The sequence below is a fragment of the Elgaria multicarinata genome, chromosome 8 (assembly GCF_023053635.1).
Source record: "Elgaria multicarinata webbii isolate HBS135686 ecotype San Diego chromosome 8, rElgMul1.1.pri, whole genome shotgun sequence".
NCBI lineage: Eukaryota > Metazoa > Chordata > Lepidosauria > Squamata > Anguidae > Elgaria > Elgaria multicarinata.
In genome coordinates, this window is record NC_086178.1 from 94055352 (window position 1) to 94074063 (window position 18712).

General features: G+C 41.6%; 3 protein-coding genes across 5 annotated transcripts in view; 1 reads left to right on the forward strand and 2 right to left on the reverse strand.

Annotated features, from left to right (window-relative positions):
* Positions 1–4353: 4353 nt before the first annotated feature.
* On the forward strand, positions 4354–4824 carry ATOH7 (atonal bHLH transcription factor 7). The gene has a single exon (XM_063133062.1). The coding sequence runs from the start codon at positions 4374–4376 to the stop codon at positions 4821–4823; it is 450 nt and encodes a 149-aa protein (XP_062989132.1). The 5' UTR covers positions 4354–4373; the 3' UTR covers position 4824.
* LOC134403036 (cytochrome c oxidase subunit 5B, mitochondrial-like) overlaps positions 4473–18712 on the reverse strand; it is a 176181-nt gene continuing 161941 nt past the window's right edge. Inside the window, exon 5 of the mRNA XM_063133064.1 lies at positions 4473–4486. The gene's annotated coding sequence lies outside the window, so the exon portion shown is untranslated. The remainder of the gene's footprint in view (positions 4487–18712) is intronic.
* MYPN (myopalladin) overlaps positions 14665–18712 on the reverse strand; it is a 102573-nt gene continuing 98525 nt past the window's right edge. For all 3 annotated transcript variants that reach the window (XM_063133057.1, XM_063133059.1, XM_063133056.1), the window contains 3 exons: positions 18033–18198; positions 16542–16675; positions 14665–14836 (listed from right to left, as the gene is read on the reverse strand). In XM_063133057.1, coding sequence (XP_062989127.1) covers positions 14667–14836; positions 16542–16675; positions 18033–18198 — 470 coding nt within the window. In that variant the 3' untranslated portion in view covers positions 14665–14666. The remainder of the gene's footprint in view (positions 14837–16541; positions 16676–18032; positions 18199–18712) is intronic.

The window sequence follows — 18712 nt, forward strand, 5'->3', positions numbered from 1 at the left end:
TGTGCATATGCGCATAATTGCATGATCGCACATACAGTGCCGTGGAGGATAGGTGAGCAAAGTATAGCCCTCAAAGCTACGGCCACATGTTAAAATGTGATTTAACTCCCCCAACGACACATAACCGTAATGTGATGCAAACTCGGACGTGATCTAAAAGTCGCAGTAAATTGTGAATGCGAATATGTGCATTATCGTAGTAAAAACCCGGCGCTACTGCAAATGGACAGCTGCATCATGTGTCCTGAAATGCAAATATGTGCATTTAGGTCGGGGTAAACAAGCCATATAGACAATACCCACGGTCATACTCTGTGTTGCTGTTTTGTGTGAATCAGGTGTTGTAGGTCCACCACTCAAATAATATTACACCTGTGTGCACTGTGCGCTTTGAAATCAACTTTTTGTTATTTAAATAAGCAAATTTTATTTTTGCTCCCATATCCTGAATTTTATATTTCTAATATTGTATAAAACTAAGAATGGAAAGTTAGTGGTAGCCATGAGTTAATGTAATCATGATCTTCTTTAACCTAAATACATGTCGCTATTCTAAAGCACTACTGATACACATTTAGTTGCAGTATTACTCACTTTTCGTGGTGTTTCTTCATCTTGTTTATGAGCATCCCTATCTCATAGCTGGTAATATAGTCAAGTAAACCTCATCAGTGCCTTCCAGCTGGAGAATGTGAAGGGCTGCTACTTATCAAGTGGCTTCTTGCAACTTTGGCAAAGTGTCAAATTGTACAAAGTTTCAGTAAATCCTGGGTTTTATGGGTATTCCCATTATGACCTGGTGGCATTATGTGGTCATGCAAGAGGGCTTGGGATTGGCCAACACATCTAGTCTTCATTCTGGTCTAAGAAACATACCTGTTGATCTTGTACATCTAAGGAAATTGAACAGTATTTATTTGGTTCTGGTACATCCTGCAATCCAAACTCAAACAGGTAGAAAATTAAGCCCTGTGGTCTGTCTTCAAATGGATTGTTTCTCAAGATTCTGAAGTTGCCATTTCTCCAACCTAGGATGGCGGAGAGGGCCAGAAGAAGGCTTTAGAGAGAGGAAAAATGAGGAAAAAACTGGACTCAACAGAATGAGAATTTCTTCTTAGGAACATCCAATCAAACCCGGCATGCATCACAGAGACCTGTCTGAGAGATGACAGTAGCTTGACATGGGCCCAGGCTTTCCTAGCTGGGTATTGTGTTAGTGAGCAGCCGAGGGAAAGTGGGGGGGGGAGCGGAGCAGCTGTGGTTTACAAAGGTCATCTTAACCTGACCAGACTCCCTGTCCAGGAATTGAATGACATTGAGAGTGTGTACCTCAGTCTGAAGACCAAGGATACACTGGGGATTCTGTTAGTGCACTGGCCACCCCGCTGCCTATCAGACTCTCTGGCCAAGCTCACGGAACTGGTCTCAGAGTTGGTGTTGGAATCAGCCATTTACCTTCTATTTTAGAATCAAGAACTACTGAGTTGGAAGGGGACCAGGGAAGATTATCATTACTAATCATATATCAATAACTAAGCCTGAACTGAAAGTGTCATCAAACTTTTTCAGCTTGAATGGATGACTTGGTAGAGGGGTGAACATTTCATAAAAAGCCCTACTTTGACACAGCTTCTTCACTGCCTCTGTGTGGTCCTGGCAAGGGTCACCACATTTTCCACTCCTGTTGGGCAGGTTCCCCCCCTTTTTTCTTTTCTTTTTCTTCTAACAACAAAAGTGGAGACTGAATACTGCTCCCCATACAAATGTAAACTCTCACATAAGAACACAAGAAGAGCTGTGCTGGATCAAGCCAAGGTCCATCCAGTGCCACTAAGTGGGGTGAACACTTTGCCCCGGTTTGCCTTTATGAAAATTGCATAAGTTCTCAGCCTGCAAAAAGTGAGTGGAGGGGAAGTGAGTGGAGGGCATTTTGGCTCTGTTCTGAACAAAGCAAACCACAAGGGGGTAAATAAGATTCGATTGCATTTTGATTAGCCATAATATCAGGGTACCATCCAAAGGGGCTGTCTTTAAGCTTCAGATGCAAATCATGGTAATCATGGGATAGCTCAGCCTGTCAACGTAGGTATGTGTACATAATTCTTTGTGAAAATGATGTGCATGTGTGCAATTCATATTCAAACAGAAACAGAGACTGAGGATATTTAAATACAAGTCTGACGCTCTGGAATTTAAATACAAGTCTGATGCTCTGAAAAGAGGAACAGTTTTATATCAGACTTGAAGCTGCTAATTTTCTACACAACCAACATGGCCAAATATAATCACAAATGGTTGTTAGGAAAGCAGTGTTGAAACACACCAAAGGGTAGAGCTTTTTAAGTGATGGATAAAGAGAGAAAAAGCCAGTGCACAGAGAAACGAACAAGTAGGGCATCTTGCCGGAACCAGAACATAATATAGTTCTTTAAAAATGGAAAATGCATTAGACATTTTGCTAATGAAATAATGTGGACGCCGTACTACTCCCACCCCTATTAGCAAAACCATTAAGGGTGCAGAATATTAAGAGCAGAGTGACTGCGCCTGACAGGCTGGATTTAACATCTGTCATGCTGGAGTCCACTAATGTTCAATTGCATCCTATTGTTTTCAGATTATTCAACCTCATTCATTGTCATTGCCTCTGTGAAGGATTAATCAACTGTTTGCAGCCACATGATGTTTCGGAGTCATAACAGGAACAATTGGTCTACAGTTTTAGATCAAAACACCGTGTTACAAGTCTGAATGAAAAGATGACTCGTTCATAAATACGTGGTAACAATTTAATTGGTCTGCAAATTATATAAAACATCTTTGTTTTGCTTTTTAATAAACAGCACATTTTGGGCAGGAAATGAAATATTTAAAATGGGGAAAAGCTTGCAAGAGAAGTAAAAAAAAAGGTGTTTTGATCTCTTGAACTATAATAACCATCGCAAAAAGTTAACTCACATCTTTTTTCCCTTTATCATTTGTTTGGATGAATGCCTTTATTATGTATTAAGCATGTCTGCAGTAGTCAATACTTTGTTTGATGCAAATCTGTTTATTATTATGAAGAAGGTGCTTGTGCGCATTTTTGCCGGAGATTAACGACTTGCAATCGCATACTTATTTGCAGTATACATTCTGCAGTTACTGTAGGGCAGATTTCCAATGCCCTTTTTGCATTTGGAATATCAGAAAAATGTATTTGATCAATTCAAATATACATAAGCAATACATTATTAACAAAAAGTTGCTGAGGTTCTTTGATGGAGTTTGAAATATGATACAACTCATTGTATATATAGTGTAGTGATTGTGAAAATCCCTAAACCCTGCCGAAGTGCCTCTTTTTTGCAGATTGGCCTCTGCGTTCCTACACAGCATTAAGCAGATTCTCTTCGTCTTGGGTTTAGCTCTCCTTCTTAACATTTCCTTCTCCCAAACCAAGCACTTTCAGGCCAACGAACGCAATGCTGTGATGTGTCAGGAAAGGTTTCTGCTGAGCTGCAGAAGGTTATTTGCCGACCAGACCTTTTGCTTAGCTGTCGTGATTCTTGTGGGGCCCGCCAGACACTAGTCCAGATGGCAAGTTGTTAGTGCTGGACAGACGTGGCTTTGGGAGACTTTTCAACAGATGAAGCCTGCAATGTCAGGATTTTGTTGGAAGGGGGTTGTGTGGGTGTATGTGTGGGTGAAGTTCCCAGGGTGGGAAGGTGCTGGGATGAAAACATAGAACTGCCCACCCACCTGCTGCCACCTGTTCCACTGTTGCCGTTGCTTCTATAAAGACTTCCCTTGCTTGTAAATTATGCTCACTGACCAGCACTAGTAACCGAGGAGGGAGCAAGAGTATTTGTCCCTCTTAGCTTCAGCTTAATACAGCATCACTACTAACAAGGGCCTGTGTACTGAAGGGAAGACTACTGGGATTTTCTTCCCTCTCTACCCAGCATTAATTAACAGTCCATTGTAAGAGATTGTTTAAAGTTATGTTCGCTATCTGCTGAAACTCATTTGGATTATAGAGACTCTCCATTTCAAAAACAATTTTTGTGCCTGGGGTCCGTTTGCAATCCGAACTTTTGAGAGCGGAGATGACGCTTGCTTCCCTGCCTCTTTGCCAGACAGAAAGAAATGACGAATGAACACATCCCATGAATTGTGATTTCAGTCTCCGGTTTGAGATTCGAGGGGCCATTTCAAACTTCATAGCTGTTTTGCGATTTTGGAAGATGCTCTTTTCCCAAAGAAGCCTGTCTTCATGAACTCTGAGTGACGCTGTTTCCACTCCCCTTTCTTTTAAAAAAAATACTGTAAAAGCCTTTCTATCTGCCAACACATTTCTTGGGTGCATTTTTCTTTCATTATTTGCATCTCCCATGAAACCCTGCAAACTGAATAACAGCATGGATTCCGGCTCGGAAGCAGACATCCAGTACAGAAGCGGAACCGTCTGCGAAGCGAAGTGTGGCTCTGAACGCCTGGAGGGGGCCGCCAAGCGCAGGCTGGCTGCAAATGCCCGGGAGAGGAGAAGAATGCAGGGTCTCAACACTGCCTTTGACCGCTTACGCAAAGTGGTCCCCCAGTGGGGGCAAGACAAAAAGCTCTCCAAATATGAGACCCTTCAGATGGCCCTGAGTTACATTATGGCACTGACGAGGATTCTCGCCGAAGCCGAGAGGTACAGCGCTGAGAAGGACTGGATTGATTTCCACTGTGAGCATTTTCACCAGGAGAGCTGCCACGCTTACGCGGGACAGAAAGTGGCTGCTGAGGTGGACCCTTATCATCCGCAGGGGATTTTCAGCTTCCAGCCGGACCGCTACTAAATTGACCATGCGAACGTGCACAAGCAGATTTTTTTAAAACAATTGAGAACAAGAACTCAGCAGCTGGATCAGGTAATCTTCAGTTGTTGTATTCTTGCTCTTTCCCTGTCATGTGCTGATCTCCTTTGAACAACTCGCTTTGGAACTTTTTCAAATGCTATCTATTGATGCAGATGATCACACTTACGAACACCCCCACCCCCACTTATGACTCATGAAATGCCCATGATATACTTTGTGTTGGGTCCTGACATTTTGGACATCTTCTTTCATCAGTGATCTGGCTCACATGTTACACCAGGGCTGGATCCAGATTTAGGTGTGTGCAACTGGGCTGCCAGAAACGGACTTCCTTGCCCGTTCTTCCCCATGGCAGCTCCATCACTGGAAAGCAGATCCTGGCTCCAACCCCAAGTGTTTTACTCTGATGCATCAAAGTCAACTGGACATGCCAAATTGGTAAAGAGGCTGTACTTTAAATTTTCTGAAGTTATAACAGGAGTAAATATAATCCCATTCTTTCATTAATCCCTACTTTGAGGATGCATTTTTGTTTCCTGGTTAATAGTATATCATAAAATAGAAAGCAGAGATTATATTGATTAGTCCTCAGAGAAGTAACTTCCTTAAACTTTGTAAGTTTGCCATAACGGGTTCTTCCAGACCAAATTGTGTAGCTTTAACTTGTCTACAACTCACAGTTTCTCTGATGTATGCTCGGAATAGAGCTAATTTCAAATAGTGTGTTTAGAATGTCTATACATTCTCTGCTCTATCTGTAAAATCAGATTAGTTCAGGTGACATAATGATAAAATAGTTGCATGAAAATAGAGAGTTTGTAACTTATGACAAATCTGGTTTTTGTTTGTTTACGTTGTTCTGTTTCCCTGAAGCCATAAGAAATTTTGTAAATTATGAATAAACATGTTTTTTCTCATACAAATGTTCTCACTTTTTAAAAGTAGTGGGTATTCTATAGTGGGAGTTAAATATGCCCCCACTAAAGCTATTGCTGGGACGACATCCTTTAGATTGTGGATTATAAATATAACACACACACACGCTGCCACTACTACCACCACACATTTGCTTATTAAGTCTGTTTTTATTTCTCAGGCCTTATAATCAAGGGACAGTTTTCCTGCATCACACGCCTCATGATAAGCAACCCTTTAACCTCTTTCACGCTCTGATTTATTATATCATAAAATCTAGGCATATGACAAGCTTGAATTGAGTGAAAGCTAAAGAAAGAGCCCTTGTATAATGAGGGGCTCTTTCTTTATTTCCCTTTTACATAACCTCAAAATAAATGGTGCATATTCCTTGGCTGGTGCTTTAACACTGGCCCAGCAAGAAAAGCAGTTCTATGGCTCTTTGCTAGTGGGATGTCTTAGGTATGTATCCCTGCCTGACCAAAGTTCTGGAAAATGTCCAAATCATCTCTCACTCACTCTCTCTCTCTCTCTCTGCATTGTCAGAAATAGGCTAAAGCAATTAAAAGAGAGATGGAAAAGGCTTAAAGTGGTGGTGAAAATAAAGAATTTCAAAACCATAGAGGTAGATAGATACCTGCTTTTAACCAAATTCATATTATTTATTTATTACATTTTTATACTCACACAAGGCAAATTCATAGATGTCAGTGGGTTATGGGAACCATATAAAATGCCAATATTGTTATGTAGTGGACCAGGGCCTGATTCACCATTTAACAGAGAACTCAACTAGTTGGGATCACAGTTGCAATGTATTTATAAGGAAGTTTTGTATGGGAGATTTAGATCAGAAGATTGTTCTGCAAGTGGGCCAAACTACACATTACACTGGGAGGCCTGTGAATGATCTCCGGTTGTTTTTGTTTTATGAAATGCAGCTGCCCCCCCCCCCGCTAATTTGATCTGGGAAGTACAACAGAGGCTGGAGGCCTTTAACTCTTCCTGCATTTTCCCAATCTAAAATCACACCCTTCTTGATCTAATTTACTCCATTGGAGTGATGAGGAAAAAAAGTCAGGTGTCTGTATCATTTCTCATAATATGCCAGTAAGTGATAATTCAATTTAACATTTCTTAAGGCGCAATCCTATGCATGTTTAGACAGAAAAAAGCCCTACAACTCCCAGCATTCTGGCTGGGGAATGCTGGGAGTTGTAGGACTTTTTCTATCTAAACATGCATAGGATTGTGTCCTTAGTTTGGCGGGGGGACGACCATGTGATAGGAGACCCACCTTCTTATGTGGTTACAATGCATTGCTCCTAGAACAGTGGGGTGTCAGATTTGGGATGCTAGTTCACATCATAGACTAAAGATGTTAGAGCCCTGTGTATATAGCTGAAGGGGTATCCAAAAGTCCTGGACAATTAAAAGACTGACATACAGGGCTAGAACCAGTGGGTGGAAATTGCAGAAAAGGAGTTTTCAACCTAAACGTTAGAAGAAACCTCCTAATGATAAAGCCTGTTCGAAGTTGAAAAGATCGCTGCAGGAAGTGGTGAGATCTCTTCACTGGAGGTATTTTGGGAAAACCTGAGCAGCCGTGCTATCTATCAGCTATGTTGTAGCTCCATCCTGCATTGTCCAGGGGGTTGGACTAGATGACTGCTCAGATCCCTTTCAACGCTATGATTTGATCCTGTTTACACTAGTATGTTGACATGAGGCCACAGGCTGTGGAGGCTGGTGGTTTCGACGTCAGTGGGTTGGTGAATCCACTCCGGGTTCGGTCAAAACACTAAAGAACTCAAAGGCACTTTGGCTTGGATTGTAAAGGTATTTTATTTGATTATATCACACATTTTGTGGCCCTACTGATCTGGTCAGTGTTTTCCCCAAAAGAAGGAATCATAAATACAGAAGGGCATATGCCTGCTGCTGCACTGATGGACCATCCCGCACCCAGAAGGCTGCAGTGATCAGCCATTTGGTAGATGGGAGCCTGGAAGACAATCAATACAGCACCTGTTTCTCCCTCCCACATAAGAGGTGATTGGTGCTGTCAGGCTTTGTGGAGTGTGTGTGGAGCAGGAGCACCTCATGTGCAAATCTCAAAGTTGGATGTGCCCCCCTTCCCCAGCCCCATGCTGGTCCTCTTTGTGCTGGTGGTAGACCGGTGTGTGGAAACCTGTTTGGCTTCAAAAAATGAAATCATGTATGATTCATGCGTCATGCTGCATCACTAGTACCAAAATAAATGAACAAACAAGCAGGATATTAAAAATCATATTTCTCACAAGCAATTGGACAACCCAACGACATTAAAAGCAACGGGCAACCAGAGTGAAACACTTTCCAGTTCCATTAGTTGTAATCTCTCCTATTAATGTTAAGTGTTTAATGTTGGCTGGATCATGCCAAAACCTTAGCGCAATGAAGGTTGTAAATCAGGCTTTAGAGAGTGGCCTTCGCTTGTGAATAACAGCATCATTCATTGCTGTTATTCACAAGTCCTGATTCCTGCTAATAGAAGTGTAGCTAATAATATTCACTCACTGTTACATTCTTTCTGGATCTTGGTTCAGCCCCTTCTTTTTCTAGGGGGCTGCGTGATAAGGCAAGAAACCAAGGGGGATATAGATCCCCACCCTCACACTACTTTGCAGGTGGAGATTGTATTGGATGCCTCACACTCAGATGTGTGCCTGATCTCATATGTGGTTTCTGATACAGCAAGAAGATTCGGGTGCAGTCAGGTACAGGGACAGAAGCCTATTTCTGTGCATTGGTCTCCCTTGCTGGGTAAGGGCAAAAATACTTTGTCCCACATCCTACACAAATCCCTCACCTGGAATTTCCAGTCATTTGCCAGGTGCTAAAGACAAGGGGCAGTATCGAAATTGACACTAGCACTGTCAGTTACGTTGCACTTAATTGCAAGCAATTTCTAGAGCAATTCCAACAGTGTTAGCTGGCGTGACGGGTTTTCTGGGGAAATATAAGAACATAAGAAGAGCCCTGCTGGATCAGACCAAGGGTCCATTTAGTCCAGCACTCTGTTCATACAGTGGCCAACCAGCTGTGGACCAGGGACCAACAAAGCAGGACATGGTACAACAGCACCCTCCCACCCATGTTCCTCAGCAACTGGTGCACACAGGCTTACTGCCTCGGATACTGGAGATAGCACACAACCATCAGGGCTAATAGCCATTGATAGCCTGTTGTGCTAGCTGGAGCTATTGGCATTGTGCTACGCTTACACTAGTGCAACATAATTTACGTTATCACTAGTGTCAACTTGGATGTTGCCCAAACCTGCAGCAGCCTTTAGCTCTGAAATACTCTTGTTATCAGTTCCTTGAGGACACAGTCAAAGAGATACTCACACAAGGCAACTCTGAAGCATTTATTTAATTGATGAGGGAAAATACATTTGCTGAACAGTCTGGCATTTTCCTTTATATGCATTTAAAATGTACTTTAAAATTGCACTGTTCATTCCCTCCCACTTTCTACTGAAGTTTATATACCTTCATATTTCAATGGGATAAAAACCCATTTTAATGGAAAAATAATTTCATATTGGTAGAATATAAGGCCATTGACGTGAAGTATTTCATTTAACAGATACATTTCATTAGCTTTTCCTTTCTATATTAACTCTGTTACCATTTATAGAGGGTATGAGTTATCACTTCTCAGAGAATTGTGTTTTGATCCTGCTGGCATTGTTAGTATAGTTTACAAAAAAAAATATCCATGATTTTTTTTTACACATTGCATTTCTCTGATTCAAAGCAACAGTGTCGAAAATATTTTGAAGCAGGCCTTGGTCAGTGGATAAAATTTAAATAATAATAATAATAATAATAAAAAACATTTTCAGTTCTGAAATATGAGGATATCTGTGCTCCTATCATTTGCTATATTCATGTATTGTCAACGTATGAGAATCACTGGGGTTGGCTCTATGTTATATGTGCGCTGGTTACTCTATCTTCAAAGCCTTCATTAACATTTCGGCATGACATCCATAATGATGTGTTTTTGGTGCTAAGCTGCTACAGCAGTAAGTACCACCCATAGCATGCTTTTGCTGGAACAAACAATCTAAGATTTGGGTTGATTATATTAAATTGTCTCAAAGCACATGAAGACCAAGTTCCGGGCTTCCTAGTGATCTCATACCCAATATTCTGCTTTTTGGTGTCTTCCGGATTGCTCAAAGTCTTTATCACATTAGCAACCTCAGAAAAGAAGCTTAAATAAACTGATGAATATATGGGATGGATCTAGATTTAAGCATGCACAACTTGGCTGGTGAAAGCAGACTTCCATACCCCTCCTCCTACAGCAGCCCCCACCACTTCCCTGCAAATGTCACACAAGAGGGTGAGAGGACACTGTTAATTGGGGGTGAGCTGTGGTGCAGGGGGGAATCCCCCCAAACCAGGCAGGGGCAGATGCTATGACCCCATGTCTTTGGAAATTGCAATAGAATCCCGTTGGACTACATTCAAGGTTGCACAAGCAGACTTATGCTGGTGCAATGAACATTTCCCATCCTCTCCTTCCCTCTGCAGCTCTCCCCCATCCCCCAAATCTGCTCTGGAGGGTTCCCCAATTCTCAGGAACAGTTTTGGGGAGGGACACAGATAGCAACAGGGGGGAGGGGGCATTTGTTTTGTGGGCAGAAGCTGTTCTATCAGTGGACAAACTCAACTGGCATTTGATTTAAAATTTATTATATTTCATTGAACTAAATATTTGCTTAACGTCCTTATTGACTCCTATTAAGTCTTGACTGAGGACATAAAAGGTAACAAATTCATTTTGTTAATATGGAAATTCTGTCCTTTTGGAGTTTTGCAGGAATGGTTTTTTTTTGCTGCATAAGACAAAAGGATTTGTTTATAGTGCAAAGTCAGTTTAAGTTCCATTTGATGAAATAAAGGAAAAAGAAAAGTCAGACAATCTTGTGCAAGAAGAAAACTCTGGCAGCGAATCTGTTGTGTTTTCAGCAGTATCAGTGACAACAAAGGCCTTTTTTCATATACAGTTATCTGCTCAATTGATACTACACATAATTCAGGGCTGTTGTGTATATATTGAGCACAATCCAGCACCAGGCAGTCATGACTGAATTCCACTGAAATAAATTGGATTTAACAGTGCATTCCTATAGACATTTACTCAGAAGTAAGATCCATTACAATGGGACGTACTTCTTGGTAAGTAAGTATGGGATTGCAACTTAAATTAATCAGCATTACAGTAAATGTCCAAAATTTGCTCCATATTAACATTCACATAAGAATAGTGGCAACTCTATTTTTTTCCTGCAATTTTCTGACATAAACCATTGAGTGAATGATGATAATGTATTAATGTTTATTGATGTATATCTGAGTTTTCAAAAATACCCAAATTTTGTCTGGAGCTTTTATATGTGAATGTCAACTTTCACCAAATTTTGGACGTTCACTGTAACTTATCCACGCCTGCAGTGACAAAATGATGTGTTACACACCTTTCCTTACAAAATCATTCATAGCAACAAGGATACAATGACATCATTTCCATTTAATATTTAAGCAGATGCTATCAATCTTTATGTGGACAGTCAAACGTGATTATTAATTCCATATACATATTCTGAGAAAGATTTTAATCTATGACTCAAAGCTTGGAAGAACTTTCTAGTCCATCCCATTATGTTCTGTGCTCCTTGGCAGAACTCCCCCTTTAAAAACAACTGGTTTTTTGCTAAAGAGTAGGCAAAAAACTTGAACTCATGTTGATAGTTCATTAGCAGAGTCCAGATTCTTGCCTCATATATAAAGCAGAGAAGTTGGTCTTAAATGTTATTGCTTTCCAGTGTAATCCTGTCTTGTTGAGATCAGAATGAAACCCTCTGCTATCTAGTAATGATGGAGTTCTACTAAGTGTAGTTTTATTCTGTTCCCTGTATAAAGAGCCATCAGGAAACTCATCTTGCATTGATGAATCAACTGCCCTTTATTTGAATTCACCCTTTAAAACTTACTCCTCCTAAAAAGCCTTCCCGTTTAGTGCACAAGTATTTTTCTTCTCTGTGTGCATCAAATGTTCCATTTACTCAGTTGATATAGTGGTAGTGTAAGTGACCTCTAGCGCTACACCAATGACATAAGATGGTGCTACAGGTTTCTACAGAAAACCCATCACGTCAGATTACGCTATTGGTGTAACGCTAAAGCTCGCTTACACTAGCACTACATCAACTGCCTAAGTGGAGTGGTAGTGTTGGAGACTACCCATGCATGTATAAATCTCCTTTCTCCTCTCACCCAAAGGAACTCCCAAACACTAATATTCGGACAATGTGGAATCATTGGATCATCAGCAGTCTTACCCTTCAGTCATTCTGATGAAAGCTGTAATTAGTGCTAGTGAACTGAGAGAGGCTTACCGCTAGTGCAAAAGCAAAAGCAAAAAAAAAAAAAGCTCCTGTTTTTGGATTAGAACTTTATCATATTCATTGGGAGGGTTGAGGCTTCATGTAGATTATACAGCCAAGTGACCATTCACTGCTAATAATCCAGCAATATTATGAAGGTCATTGGTAGACCTGATGGCAACAGACTAATCCTCTAGCAGTGAAATCAGAGTCACAGCAATAGTTTAAACAGGTACTAAATGCTAATATATATTCCTAGCCTTAATGGAAACTTTGTTTAGAATATTTAATAAAACAGAAATGCAGTAAAGCTGGTCAATCAGATGTATTATCAAAGACCTTTCCACCAAAATACCTTTTGCATGTATTTATTTTACCACTTGCTAATAAAATTCCCTTGCTTTTTACCCAAGTGCTAAAGCTTTGTCCTCGGTATATGAATACAGAATTATCCGTTTCAAACAGTGGGAGTTCTATCAGTATCCAAACTGAAACTGAAATAGGTTTGATTGGACCAGGCTATAGTTCCTCTTCGTTTAGTGCACAAGTATTTTTCTTCTCTGTGTGTATATAAGTATCAAATGTTCCATTTACGCAGTTGATATAGTGGTAGTGTAAGTGACCTCTAGCGCTACACCAATGACATAAGCTGGTGCTACAGGTTTCTACAGAAAACCCATCACGTCAGATTATGCTATTGGTGTAATGCTAAAGCTTGCTTACACTAGCACTACATCAACTGCCTAAGTGGAGTGGTAGTGTTGGAGACTACCCATGCATGTATAAACTCTCTCTCACACACACACATACACACAGATATTATCAGTGTCCAAAGTGGGAGAAAAAGAAAGGCCTTAGCTAGACCAGGCTATATCGTGGGGCGAGCCCTGGGATCGTCCCTGTGCATCCACATGACACACAGGGGATCCCGGGATCAGGGAAGGATCATCTCTCCCTTGCCCCGGGATACAGCCCTACACTTTGGGCCTGCATTTTCCGCAGTCTCAGGCTGAGCCCGAGACCGCAGAGAGTGTGGCCCATTTCTGTGGGTTTACCCGGCTCCGCATGATTATTCGCATAGGGTGCAGCGCTCCTCAGGAGCCCTGCGCCCATCAGGGGTAGGGTGGGGGGAGCGAGTAAATGAAATTAAATAAAAAAACACTTACCTTTGCGCACGACCATTCGTGCGCTCCTCTCCCTTTAAGATTTTTTTTAAAAATGGCGGGCGCGACGCCTCTCTTCCTGAGGTCATCGCGCCTTACGTTTAAACGAGGGTGAGATCTTGCGTTAATCACAATGCGAGGTCTCCCCTCCTCTCCCCCGGACTTTCAGGTAGGTCTAGCTAAGGCCAAAGAGGGATCATTGTGAAAGAAGTGGGATGGTTTCAAAGTGGGAGAAAAAGGGTGAGACCAGACTCAGTTATGTCAGCCTGAAAAAGTGGGATAGCTATAGGTCCCACTTTTATATGTTTGAAAAGAAGTGGGATGGCATCCCTTCTCATTTTGAGCACTGTATATTATATATACTATATATACAATCATCAAAGCCTCAGGATGAGAAAGGAATTCATATCTTCAAGCCCATGAAATAAAAATAATCTGTATGCCATCGTTTGGTTCAAAATAGCGAATTCTAAAATGGAAAAAAAGCACACTTCAAAATGTATATAGCAATGGTAGTTATGGTGTCTATATTATATGTGTTTTGTAAAATAGAAGCAGCACAATCCTATCCATGCCTACTCAGAAGCAAGTCCCACTGAGTTCAATGGAGTTTACTCCCAGGAAAGTGATTAATTGCATGTGTCCAAAATATATGCTACGATGTCTCACAGTATGATTCAGTACACCACGGGTACATGATTCATGGAATATAAACTCACACAATTGTTTTTAAAAAGTTCTACTGTATATAGCGGCTTCTATTTGAAATGCGATGTCTTTCTAGTTTTGAGTTTGCCAGATCTCTTATCGATATGTACTCCTATTAAACTGATCACTCAGTATTTTTTGTTTTTGCTTTTTGCTTGTGCTTTGTGACTGTCAGCCACCTTTTATATTCAAAGTCATGTGGTTCACCCTCTCAGATGTGTCTGGTGGCACCTTTCAGCTGGACATCCAAGATCCTCACCATTGTTTGTTCAAGGTACAGTAGCTTTTCAATTGAAGCAGTAAGAAGTAGTGCAGCTTTTTCTCTTAACAGCTGAAAGCTAGGCTGCCTTTCTTCATAACACTGGTGGTGGTGGTGGGGAATAACACAGCCCTGAACTGACTGCAGTGTATTGTATATCACAACGACCCCATAGTTACTCATAGGAATTTCTGCAACTTTACAGTTACTCGACAAATACAAGTTGCTTGTAAACCTTGAGTCTCCCGACTTGTACCTTCCATTCTTTTTCACAGTTCTAGTATTTATTCATTTTTTTGCAGGTAGGACTGGAACCAGAGGTTGTTGGGTTTTTAAAGTTCTTCACTTTCTACCACAGGCTGGGATGATGATGAAAACCTCACTGGATTCTCAACAGTAGAGAAGGCAGAAAAAATGTCGAGTCCTTGCCCCGTGAGGTTTGCATACCGGGTGCCACCAGGGCGAATCTTTATTGGCTGAGGGATCTGTTGATGCCACTGGGCTGGGGCAACAAAAACACATGAATACAGAACAGAATTCTCAAACAGCTCTTTTCAATCATATTCTAAAGACTGTGGAAATGTCTACCCCTACTTCATTAAATGGAACCTAACAGCTAATGTGAACATGCCATCCCTGCCTGGGATAAAGTTAGATGTGTGTGTGTGTGTTTTCTATTGTTTATTGTGCGGCCACAGACCAATCTATAAAATTAGTTTTAGCTCAGTGTACTCATGAACTGTTCACACTATCTAAGGGATGGCGCCCCTTTCAGATATCGCCACCCATGCAGCAATTAGCTGTTTGGGGGGGGATTTCCAGAGGGGTGGCAGTGTGCAGGAAGCATTAACCATACCCACCCCATTTACCACCACCAGCACCCGAAATTGCCCCCTGCACATCAATTAGGCTTAAAGAAAAAGGTCCCATTCATGAAAATAAGACCTTTTAATTGCTGTGTGTGTGGATTTTTGCTGTATGGGGGAACTGCTGCACAGCACACAGATGGGGGGGGGAATCTACACTACTGCTTTTAAAGCGCTTTAAAGCACTTTGAAAACATTTTGAAAACTGTATATGCAGTGTGTCCTGGGCCCAAACAGTTCTCAAAACTGTTATAAAGCGCTTTAAAGCAGTAGTGTAGATCCCCTCCCGTTAACCACCTCTCCCAAAATTCTCCCCCTCTCACAGCAATTAGGCTTAGAAAACAAGATCCTATGCATGCAAATAGGACCTTTCCCCCCTATGCTTAATTGCCCCAGGGGGGGCAAGGAGGGGAGGCTATGAGCCAGATCAACAGGTACCACAGGCCATATGGTCCCCCACCCCTGATCTAGTTAAATAACTTCCTACAGAGTCTAATTGATCATTAGTGCATTGCCTCCAGCTCCACACCCTTCTCCCTTAAGACTGCCCACCTGCTCCAGCGATCCAAGTGATCATCTGAGACGGTGATATTTTTTGTAACAACAATGAAACTGCTTGCAATCTGAGGGATAAGCCCTATTAATACCTTACAGTACCTTTCTCCAACTTGGTGCCCTCCAGATGTTTTGGACTACAACTTCCAGCATTCCATGCTGGCTTGGGCTGCTGGGAGTTGCTATCCAAAACATCTGGTGGGAACCACGCTGGGAAACGCTGCCTTACAATAACACAGGAGACAGTGTACATGACTCTTGGATTGAATGTGGCCATGTGCAATCAGAAAGTTTTGCCCCATCATCCTTTGCAGAACTTCAAAAGAATCCTGGGAACACAGCTCTAGGACTATGCATCTCAGCCATATCAGTTGGCAAAGAGTCTCGGGACAGCTTCATTTCCCCCATTTTCATCTGGCCCCACATGACTCCATATAAAGAATTGGGAATAGAAGGACTTGGTTGGGCTTTGGGCTTCTCTGGAGTTACTGATGCTATCTCCCAGACCCATGGCCCAGTTACTACTAGTCACCCTCTGTTCCAGATTGATCCTGCATAGACCCTGTCCAGCAGCACCACAAGGGTTTCAGCTCAGCCAGAACAGGACAACCCACTGACTATGTCAATCATGCAAGAGACCTCTGAAGAAGAAGAAAATGGTCTGATTCAAGAAAGCTTCCTAATGGAGGTAGTGTAAGTCATGATGGGAAGAGGCTACAGACTAGTGTTGGCATTGGTCAAGTTCATCAGTTCTGTTATTTTATCATGTAAATCATCACCACTTACCATATATGTCAAGTCTAGCAGTGCAGGAGACAATGCCAGCTTCATTTTTGGCAGACAAAGTGTACCAACCAGCATCCACTTTTTTAGAAGGCTGAATCAGAAGGCAAACATACCCTGTAGCATCTTGATGCATACTAAAAACAAACACCCCAAAGATTCTCACTGTAATTTGCAATTCGGTTTGACATAACGGAGGCTTGTGTTAAATTATAAACATACAAGAAACTCACAAAAAAAAAAATGTTTGTGGGGGGTAGGGGAAGAAGAGCCATAGCCCAGTGGTAGAAGACATGCTTTGCATGCAGAAGGGCCCACGGCAACTCCAGATAGGGATGAGAAAGACGTCTTGCAGGGGTGCTACCAGTCAGCATTATGAATTGAGCCCCATTTCTCTTAAACATCTTCTTTGGCTTGTCTTGTAATCCAGGCACCTGTCCCGTTCTCCCTGGTCCATTAGCAGTTAACTTAGGAAATTAATTTTCCCAGGACACCAGTGGTGTAGTGGCAAAATTGAAGTGCAGGAGCTCAGCATGACAATCCCCATAACCGCACCATCAAGGAAAGTCCAAAGCAGTTGTGTTGACCCATATCAAAAACCAGGGCAGGATCTACACTAATGCATTAAAACGGTTTATAACGGTATTGACAGCTGTTGGGACCCAGGACACACTTCATATACAGCTTTCAAACGGTTTTCAAAGTGTTATACCCTGCTTGTTGTAGATCTGGCCCAGTTCTAGCAGTTTTCATCTCCATCAGGCACAGGTCTTTTGTAAATGGCTCTTTATTGCCCAAATCGCCCCAAAATACTTTGAGACCATGCCATACTTTGACATTATAATAGGGAACAATATATTATTGCTGGGAAAATTCATTTGTCCCCAGCTACTGAGAGGATTGGAACTAAGCTCAAGGGGAACAGGAAAGTCTGAGGGAAGTTGCAGATGACATCAACATCCCTGCTAATAAAAAAGTGCTGACGTTGCATCCCTGTGAACTTTGACTCCACTACACCACTGCAGAACACCCAAATCTTTAGAATAAAAGCCAGGCACCTTGGAAATGACATGTCCCATGGCTCCACTGATTTTGGCATTGCTATATACAGAAATATTTTCTGACAAGGATTTTTTTTCTCTTTCCCTGCATTTACCACATCTACACATACCAAAACCCACAGCCAAGTGTGGTTTCCCAGTGCATGCATATGAAGCAATTTACTCGCATGTGGGCTTCTGCTGCAGAATTCCCTTCACAGGGTAGTTTTCTTACACAGCAAAGGTACGAACAGAGCCATGATTCCTCATAGCCCCCAGCCCTCATGGATAAAAACGGACTTCTTAGAAAATATGAACTTCATGTACATGATATAATCCCAATGTTCCTTAGGTCTAATTCCAAACAAAATGAACCTTTCTGTGCCAGAACCTGTAGATTCTTAGGTGTGTAAAGGGGAATGTATAATCCCATTTTTGAAATGCTTATGCCTACCTCATCCTTTCTCTGTTGGGTGGGATGGTTTCATTGTCCTTCTTCCAATAAAAGATCGGGGGTGGCATTCCAATCACTCGGCATTCTAGTCGGACTGGATGTCCTTCTGGGACCCCGCAATTCTGTAACTTCTCCAGTATCACTGGAGCCTTTTTAACTTCCTTTTCTGGAAAAGAGGGAAGACAATGCTACTGTGATTTTCCAGTCTGATTTGGGCAGGATCTACACTACTCATTTAAAATGGTTTATAACTGTAGTGACAACTGATGGGGCCCAGAACACACTCCATATTCAGTTTTCAAACCACTTTCAAAGTGCAATATCTTGCTTGGTGTAGATCTGGCCTTGGTGACTTGCATTCTGCCATTGGGAACAATAGAATTCAGGATGGTAAACTTTTGATGCAGCCCTTTATTGATTTAGGTTGAAGAATGCTGGGAGTTCCAGGACTTTTTTCTGTCCCAACATGCATACGGCCTCACTCTTATTGAATTTTTTTTACTTGTTTATTAAATGTATATCCTGTTTTCCAAGGCTGGTTATATAACATTCTAAAAAAGGTGTGTACAATTATGTCAACCAAGTGATATTAAGTTCATTAAAATTAACCACTTGACAACAACATTCAGTTGGCAACATCATTTTATTCCATAGGCTCAGAAGGTTATATATGCTGATCC

What these genes read in the sequence shown, in the direction of transcription:
- ATOH7 (XM_063133062.1), top strand. Translation starts at nt 4,374, where the DNA reads ATGAAACCCTGCAAACTGAATAACAGCATGGATTCCGGCTCGGAAGCA.